Source organism: Channa argus, chromosome 3 (genome assembly GCF_033026475.1).
Source record: "Channa argus isolate prfri chromosome 3, Channa argus male v1.0, whole genome shotgun sequence".
NCBI lineage: Eukaryota > Metazoa > Chordata > Actinopteri > Anabantiformes > Channidae > Channa > Channa argus.
Genome location: NC_090199.1, coordinates 3,783,660 through 3,793,480, shown reverse-complemented (window position 1 = coordinate 3,793,480; position 9,821 = coordinate 3,783,660). Strand labels below are relative to the sequence as shown.

Sequence of the window (9,821 nt, the reverse complement as noted above, 5' to 3'; positions counted from 1 at the left end):
TGTCAAAACTAATTACAAAATAAATTATGAAAAAAAGAAACGTGTTGAATAAGATAAACGCTTTAATGTGAATACATGTTTATTAAAAAGGACAAAATAGTAAAAAGTAAATATGAGAAAGAAATATGGTTTAAATCTTGACTTTTGTGTATTTTCATCCCCTTGCTCTTATTGGCTCTCTCGGGTTACGTCACACTTTCCCGCTTTGTCATTGGCTGTCGGTTTGACGCTTGTTTCTCCTGTCCTGAACCGGCGGGGTGAAGGTGAACCCGGCCTGTCGCTCTGTTTCTAACCGGCGCTGAAAGCACAGTGTCCCCGTCTCCTCTTCCTGCAGCACCGGCAATACAAGCTTTATCCTGAACCATGTCCGTATTCGGCGATGTCCCGCAGGCTCCCCCTGTAGCGGTCTTCAAACTGACGGCCGACTTCAGAGAGGACAACCACCCGCAGAAGGTGAATCTGGGAGTTGGAGGTAAGCGATGGCAGTTAGCTCTTGGCTAATCCCAAAGGTAAAAATAAGTTAGCTTGGTCTGCAGTGGTTCAGCCGAGCAGATAGCCCGGAAACCGGCTGTGCTTGCTAGCTTAGCTTAGCCACCTAGCTCCGCTTGTGCTTTAGAGTTTGTTTGTTTGCTAGATACGAAACATTAGCACCTCGTTGATTTGACCTTCGCCTCAAGCTAGCTGTGAGGCTAACGACGTGGAGCACACGTGAGCTTCACTTCATGCATCCCCGTGTAAGCTCAATTCATGTGTCTAAATAATGAACTTATGTCTGTGATACGGAATAAAAGGACGGTATAGGTAGGCCGAGGCTCGTCTTGTTACTGCTCAGTCAACCTCCAATCATTTGTCATTTCTTATTTAAAGAGGGCTGTGATGTAGCTAAAAGTGTAACTTACAACAGGAGGTTTCACTGCCTCACCTGTGTCCTTGAACGCAACATTTTAAGCGTTTATAAGCACAAGCCAGACCACAGAGACTTGGACGTACTGGTTTGGTAACTTAACACGCAGCAGCACGTTTCCGATCATTGCGCCCTTGTGTTTGATAACCTTGTAGTAACCCTCTCTGGGATTGTTGATACGATATTAGGGCTCGTGTAAAACTCAGTACAGTACACAATGTTACTAAAAACAGCACCTGAGTATCTCTAATTCCATAGCACTGTGGGACCCCTGGTCCACCAGACAGGGGCTAGTTAGTTTCTGGGGGTATCATAATATACTAACTGGAAACCTTAGCCTTGCTTTATCTTGTATTTTATTTTAAAAAATGGACAAAATATGATTATGATCTGGTTTTGTGTGGTATTGATCTGTTCTTAGTACAGCACCTCTGATCTCTTGTGTGCTGTCTTTATACCACAGTTAATACAAAATTTGGAATTCAATATCATAATTAGTAAAGTCTGTGGTTGTATGTTGTATTTGCCTTATCATTCTCTCAAGCTGTCATTCATTGGTAAGTTTCAATAATATGTAACAGTTTATTGAGCTTGAGAAAGTGTATCATCATGTGAGTCTTCAAGTCCAAGTAACAATATATTTTTAACATTTAAAACAAACATTCAAACCATATTTCAACATCCCAATGACCCAAATGTTTTAAATATATATACATATTAAACATCCATTTTAAAATCTGTAAAAGAATCAACAATAGTGTTTTAGTTGAGTGTGCTATAATGGGTTATATTCAGTTTCAGTTGTTGACAATATTGTTAGTGTTTAAGTGAGTTATTGAAACTGTTGTCAACATGGTACTAAAATTTTACTTAAACTTATGGTGCAGTAGTTTTGCTGGGAAAAAATTATCCAGAGTAGAGTATTTATCATTCGTTGTAGGTAGTTTTGTTCAGTTGGAAATGATGCTTTCTGATTCATTAATGATGAGGAACTGAACAAGGGGACAGTAAAAAGCCATCAATAACAACAATGTTACTGCTGTGTCCATAACCTACATGTTAGTGTTTTGTGGAAAGTGAAAGCAGCAGCTCACACACTGCACAGAAACATCACTGTCATTCTGGTGATCTGCTTAATTATTTTGACAACTACCAAATACTCTTCCAGCTCATCCTTTGACCTCTTAAATATGTCTGACCTTTGATCCAAAGCAGCCATCTGCAGCTGTGGTGAAGGCCTGATACTTGATACAGCTCTGCACAGGCTTCCATACAGTGTGGGGGAGCACAAGTTCTTAAGGTGTCAAATATGTTGAACACACACAGACGCAAAGTGAAGGTCACCCTCAACAACTAGACGTGTGCGTGTGTTTAATATGTAAATATATTTGCTGTTGTCTAAGTAAACAGCAGAAAAACGTGTATTGTATGTATTAATGACCATATACTGCTTAAAAGCCTTGTGCTTTGATCAGATTAAAGGCCGAATGGGTGTGGAACTCTGTAAGATAGAAGGCAAATAAATAAGTTATTGAGTTATTTTGTGTCCCTCCAGCTTACCGTACTGATGACTGCCAGCCCTGGGTGCTGCCTGTGGTGAAGAAGGTGGAGCGACTGATTGTGGAGGACGGCAGCCTGAACCACGAGTACTTGCCCATCCTCGGCCTGCCCGAGTTCCGCTCTGCCGCCTCCAAGGTCGCGTTGGGAGACGACAGTCCTGCCATAAAGGAGAACAGGGTAAAATACAGATATTAAATACTTAAATTCTAACCACTGAGCCTGGTACACACACCAATTGAGAGTCATGTGAGTACTGACCAAACAATATTAGAACAGTATTTTTAAACTGTTGGCATAAGGATATGTGTGTAAAGAACAGTATTCTGTACACTATGTGTTCTATCCTGTACAGTTTAGCACGTCATCTTGTGCTCTGTCTGTTTGTGTCTAAGATTCACTCTATCCTGTGAGCATTATTCACAAAACAACTTTTAAGAGGCCGCGTTCACAAAACTCATCCCCCTCCCAAGCCCGGTAGAAATTGGGGAGGGTTCCGTCAGGATGGACATCGATCGTAAAAAGTGTGCCAAATCAACATGCGGCCAAAGATCCGCTGTGGTGACCCTGAACTCACAGGATAAGCCGATTTAAAAAAAAAAAATCCTGTAAATAAAACACGACAAAGGCTTGTCCAAAGTGTTAACTGTGCAAGATAACATTATCTAACTCTACTGTGGGAGTATTTCAGATTTAGCAAAAACAAAGCCATCCAGTTCTCTCTCTCTCTCTCTCTCGCTCTCTCTCTCTTTCTCGCTCTCTCGCTCTCTCTGTCTCTCTCTCTCGCTCTCATCATCTCTTTTTCACCCCATTGACCTCCTGCTGTTGCCTCTGTTAGGTTGGAGGAGTGCAGGCTCTCGGTGGGACTGGTGCTTTGAGGATCGGGGCAGATTTCCTGCGGCGCTGGTACAACGGCACCAACAACACAGCTACACCTGTCTATGTCTCTGCACCCACCTGGGGTTAGTACACAGCTGTAAGGCAAGAAAAAACCTGTCCTACAAGTTTTCGTGACCTGGGTGACTGAAAAGCTTCACAGATCCTTAGTTGTTACCTTTTATAGGACAAATGAGGAGAACATTACATTCACAGTATAATGCTTTATGTTCTTCTTCTCTGCAGAGAACCACAACGGGGTGTTTTCTGATGCTGGCTTCAAAGACATCCGACCCTACCGCTACTGGGATGCTGCTAATAGGGGTCTGGACCTCCAAGGGCTTCTGGATGACTTGGAGGTGTGAAGGGGCTGGTGTGGGGAAAAGTGAAAGTTTGCTGAACGTCTAAATTTTCTCATGGTGGTAGCAACTCAGCCAAGCAGAATCAACCCTAAGAGGTTTTGTAAAAAAGTTAATCTCCATCAGTAGCATCATCAGACCACTGCCACTCACTTTAGGTAGTGAGAAAAGGGGGGAAATAAAAATCTGAAAGTAAACAGCATTTGCAAGAACAGCAACAGTTAAGTTTCTTTATGACTCTTCCTCAGAAAGCTCCAGAACGCTCCATTTTTGTCCTTCACGCATGTGCACACAACCCCACCGGCACTGACCCGACCCAGCAGGAGTGGAAGCAGATTGCAGAGGTCATGAAGGTAAAGTGGTGTTGTTGTCGTGGGTGGTTTTATGCCCCCAGAGTGACGAACACACACTCTCTGTCTCAGTTATGTCGCCATGAATAATGAATTTTGCATTTCTGCCTTTCTTTCTGTAGAGAAGGAACTTGTTTGTGTTCTTTGACTCGGCCTATCAGGGCTTCGCCTCTGGAAGTCTGGAAAAAGATGCCTGGGCCATCCGCTTCTTTGTCTCTGAGGGCTTTGAGCTCTTCATTGCTCAGTCCTTCTCCAAAAACTTTGGCCTGTACAGTGAGTGATACTTGCCAGAAATATAGTCCCTCAAAAAAAAAAAACCATGTGCTCATACTATGGACATTGACAAAACACCACTCATTCTCACAATATACTTTAATGTAATTCCTTTTTTTTTCTCTTCTCAGATGAGAGAGTGGGGAACCTGACCGTTGTCGCGCTGGACAGCGACAATCTGTCCCGCACCCTGTCTCAGTTGGAGAAGATTGTCAGGACGACCTGGTCCAACCCTCCATCTCAGGGAGCACGCATCGTCAGCAAGACCCTCAACAGCTCTGAGCTTTTTGAAGAATGGTGTGCTAGTTCGGATCAGCTAACTCACTGCTAAACCCCAGAACAGTCTATTAAAGTTTTTGAACGTCTCCTTTTTTTCTACCTGCTTTAGGAAAGGTAACGTTAAGACCATGGCAGACCGTGTTCTGTTGATGAGAGATCAGCTGAAGACAAAGCTGCAGGCCTTGGGCACCCCAGGGACCTGGGATCACATCACCCAGCAAATTGGCATGTTCAGCTTTACTGGCCTAAACCGTGAGTACGAAACACACACACACACACACACATTCAAAATTAAGATGAACCATATTGGCCCAAAGAAATCTCTCACAAAATGTGGCAAAAGTGAATCCTAGTTCCCATAGAAAGGGTTTGAGATGTTAACAGAAGTAGCTATTTAAATTAGGCAACAGTGACAGAAAAGGCCAAAGAAAATTACAATAACAAAGGTAAAGTTAATGTGAGCAAAGTTGCCTAATTGACAAACAGAAGAAGCCTCCAAGTCAACAGTGTACTCTCCATTCTTGTTGTATATCTCATTTGTGGCTCAAACTGGAGCTCAACAGGGCTTTAGTCAGCTTGAACTGAGGGGAGTTGTAGTCTTGTGTTTACGGGCACCATCTGCTGTTATAAATGTGTAATAACATTTCACCAGGCACAGAGACTATATACATTGTAAAGGCACTTTCCAGCTTAGTGATTTGTTATCAAATACAGTATAAAACCTACAAGTCTGTTTTAAAAAATTCTGCCTTATATTTGGGCCAGTTTGGTACTTTGTGACCTTGCGTCACGTTCTCACCAAACTTGCAGAGGCATCCTCACAGTTGCTCATATGGGCAATAAAATAGTTAAGAGAGTAAAATTTATACAACATAGAAATTTAAAGAATGTTCCCGGCGTATTACGCATTGTACCAAAGAATTGCACGTTGAAAGAAGAATAAAGCATGAAGCATAAGTTCTTCCACACTCTGTTTGAACACCACTGTGAATCGTGTCTTACAGCCAAACAGGTGGAGTACTTGATCAAGGAGAAACACGTGTACCTGATGGCCAGCGGTCGCATCAACATGTGCGGTCTGACCACCAAGAACATCGACTATGTCGCTCAGTCCATCCACGAAGCCGTCACCACGGTCCAGTAAAGGCCGCCTCCCTCTCCACCCACTTCCTGCCTAGTGTAAGCCACAGGAAGTATCGTCATGTCTGTGCTTCCTCACCTGCTTATCCTCTCCTTTGATTGGTTAAACTGCAGGAAAGAATTTGCAGTTAAATCAATGGGAAGACAAATGAATGCGTTACTGTTGTCACATTAAATATAAACCCTTTGGGAGGTGCAATGAAAATAGGAAAACACTTGAATGCACACAGTCAGGTATCGGTTGCCACAGAGCTCTGCGTCCCATAATGTGTAGGTGATACAAAGTTGAAATATATTTGATCATAGTCCATTAATTTGTAGATTGCCTGCCTTTGTGCTTTCCAGGCAGTTCTGGTCTCAAAAGTTCAGCTCTGTTTTTGCGTGTTTCACATTGGACATCACCAAACTAGACCGAGCTTTAGAGTTTTAATGGAAATATTGTGCTTCCTTTGTAACCTGTAACTCTTCAAGACGGAATGTATGATGTATGTTTCCTCTGAACAAAACAGCAAAGGTTATGTGTATATAGATGAAATTGCTGTTACCTGCAAGAAACTGAACCTCTACCGAAGTCTCTTACTTCAGCCCTGAACTTATGGCAAAGCAGAAAAATCAAATTTTCCTGCCGTAGTGCAATGATTGACTGAATCTGTAATCTCACTACCAAACTTGATTTAAACTGCTCGTGGGTCCTTTTTTTTCATTATTGATAAGTTGTTGAAAACAACTTAAATGCACAATTAAGTCATCCCAGGTCATATCATATTTTAGAATATAAAAAGGTTAAACAGTTTTTATTTCACTGTGTTGAAAGGGTACATAAAGGAGATGCATGTGGCCGATGATGTCGGTGTTGTCAGACCTGTGCTGCTACGTAGAAAAGTTTGAAGCTAGTCGAAGGTCACAAAGCGACTTTGTGTGCCAACAGTGAACAATGATTTGCCTCTTCTCTCTCTGTTGCTGTCGTTTCTTTCCACCCTGCAGTAAACTTATTGTTACAGAAAACCTCAGTGAAGTTGGTTGTTCTAAGATCAGACTTCAGAGCTACACTCCAGTATGTGTGTTGATACTGAAATAAATTATAAACCACAGGAACTGACCCACTCTGCTCTCTGCTTCCTTCTTTTTTTTTTTTGAAGTGCACACACTCTGACTGAGTCACTGGTTTGAAAAACTAACTATTTAAACATTGTTAAACTTGAAGCTTTTGATAACGTGATAATCTGTAGCAATCTAAAATGTTAAGTTCCTGTTAAGTTTAATTCACATTACACATTAAAGGAAGGAACCACTTCTGATTATTTGTGAAAAATCAGCAAGATGCATTGAACTTGTTCTATTCACATATTTACTCTTCAGTTGGTAGCAATGAAAGCAAAAACACACCTATGAATTTAAGGTTTTAAAAGAAAAAGACATTTATTATGAACAAATTTCGCACTTGTACTATAAATTGCAACCAAACAAGACCTTCTTGTATTAATTTAAAGATGTTGGAGTGGCCCCAGGCAAGACACAGAATCCCCTACAGCCCATCCCCATCCCCAGCCTCATGCTCAGTCTCCCTATATTGCAGCTGTTCCTGAAAGCACAATATGGGGAAGGTCACCTAGATGATATATTTCCACCATACTTTATACTTTTTTTGTAACACATAATACAATACACATTACATGTTACTGTACAATGTGTTTGTTCTTAAATTGCAAAGGTTAAAGAAATTTTCTCGCTTGATGTTGATAATTAGACACAAAGATCTTTGTAAATCTTTCTTCAAAGCGGCATTATGTTAAAATGTGTTGTAGTGTGTGAAGTGTATATAAAGTAGCTCATTAAAACATCTGGTGCCTAGTTTTTTAAGAGGTTTAAGTATAGAAACAGGAGGAAACACTCAACCGTCGAGGACTCTTCCCTCTAGCAGACTAATAAGCTTTTGGTGCGTTTTTGCAACAGTAGGATGGTGCATGTGGGATTGAGTCAAAATGAACTGCAGTGTTTGTTCTTTTAATGAAGAAAGATTTCACCAAGTGCAGCTGTACTGCTGCCTTTGCTGACAGTGGCAACTATGTAACATATCATTAGACCATTAAACAATTAGGATTTAACTTTTTGCGAACCTTTATTTTTCTCTGTATTTAAATGAAAAACACAATCACACGATATAAATAAAATTCTTACCCATTACATTAACACAACAACACTACAAACTGCCACTGATCACTGGCTCATAAAAACATGTTCATCACCAAAGATCAAATGATTCAGGAGAATGTGTTTGTCAAACCTCAAATCTAATCTCAAGCATCACGCAGCAGAATCGGATATTGTCCTGTGTTTTGACCTCGCGATGATGCTGATTGGCTGAGGCTGGTGCACCAATGCAGCAAAGTGACTCAGCAGGTTTGATATGTTATTCCCAGTACACCCCCCCCCCCTCCTCCTCCTCCTCCTGCCCTCACCCCAGCTTCTAACACTAGCCAATGAGAGAAGTGTATCACTGTATCATCCTGTCCAGCCTTTGATGGATTGATCTGAGCGTGTAGACGCCAACACCACGGGGAGAATGATAGGAGTATTTATTATCTACAGATCTGATAATCATCATACAAGGAAATAAGTATGCATTGTATTCCCCCCCTCCCCAAAATGAAAACCTAACAAGCAAAGCAGCAGGTTATTTTAAGCAGGAAGCTACATTGTATAAATTACATGGACTTGAGTTTTCAGTAAATGGCCCATTACAGCTTTTTATAATGCTCAGACCGAAAACTGCCCTAAATCTTTCCTCCTCCAGCTCTTCTGTGCTGCAGTGGCACAAAAGTAATTCTGCAAGCACAGGGTGAGGGAGCCACACCCGTCCATCCTGTCCCCTCGATGCCACATGCGGGGACATAAAGGTAGAGATTGCTGCAGTTTCAGGCACGTTCACATCACTATGCACCAAACCAGGGCAAGGATTTGGGGCTGCAGTCAGTCAGACAAGCCAAAAACACAGGTCTTTGGCTCAGCAGCAGCTGTCGCCAGATACATTTATAATCAAACTGTGTGATAAATGATTAGTCTTCAGTCAAACTGCAAAGGTCTGACATGGAACAACCACCAATGATGTCAGTCTTCCAGCTTTATTGATGCGTTTTATTCGTTTTTTTGACAACACTGAAGCTGGACGACAAAAAGTCAGATCAGGCTTTGGCTAAATTTACAAAAATACTTCATTACGATGCAATTTTCTTTCACAATTTTAATTTCAGCAAAACATACATAAAGTATGAAAAGGTTGTAACACAAACTGTGTTACTCAGAATCTGAGTTGCTGTAGTAACTTTGCTCAGTTAACTGTTCGTACAGCTGACGAAAGATTTCTCATACACTCGTGAATAAAAATCTAAATCTCTAATCAGCTCTTTTATGCTGCCGGCTGCATGTAGTCGTTTCTGTAGAGTGAAGATGGTAAAATAGTTCGTAAGCATTTAGAAACTGACCTGTTTTTAATGTTAAGTTTCAGAATTAGTTACTGTGACCTTCAAATAGTTAAACTTTTATTTCTATGTAGTGACGTCAATAACATAACAGCCAGTGATACAAAACTACACTTTATTAAAAATATGAAGATGCATTAATATTTAAAGAGAGGCTGATCGTGGTCTGTTTGCTCTCCAAACGTCTGTTGCTGGACAATGCACCTTTTTCCCCACTCAGACACTTTCATTGGTCGTAGCATTAAAGCACTGGCACAGTTTCTAATAACAACCTACTGTGGTTTCTTCTCCATGATGCGATATAAACGGATGTGAAAGACTCTGAAGATTTTTCCTGTTTAGAAATAGGGTCACAGTCCTGGGCAGCACAACAAAACAACAGACAAGCTTGAAACGTAAACCCCACCTCCCGGAGCTTTGGTCGATGTTTTAAGAGAAACTCTGCACATTCAGAAACACTTAGAGTTTGTTCAACCTCGTGCAGCCAAGGTGCAGACAAAACATGTACAGCAATAAATAATCTGTGGTGTATAATCTTTTTTTCTCAGACAGGATGCCAATAAAAGCAGTGAAGGGCAAAGGAGAATATTAAAAGGTGGTGCTG

General features: G+C 41.2%; 1 protein-coding gene across 1 annotated transcript; it reads left to right on the top strand.

Annotated features, from left to right (window-relative positions):
• Positions 1–227: 227 nt before the first annotated feature.
• LOC137124187 (aspartate aminotransferase, cytoplasmic-like) lies at positions 228–6,837 on the top strand. The gene is made up of 9 exons (XM_067498925.1): positions 228–472; positions 2,460–2,641; positions 3,300–3,423; positions 3,584–3,696; positions 3,945–4,049; positions 4,169–4,319; positions 4,451–4,616; positions 4,708–4,850; positions 5,603–6,837. The coding sequence occupies exons 1-9, from the start codon at positions 364–366 to the stop codon at positions 5,740–5,742; spliced, it is 1,233 nt and encodes a 410-aa protein (XP_067355026.1). The 5' UTR covers positions 228–363; the 3' UTR covers positions 5,743–6,837.
• The last annotated feature ends 2,984 nt before the right edge of the window (positions 6,838–9,821 follow it).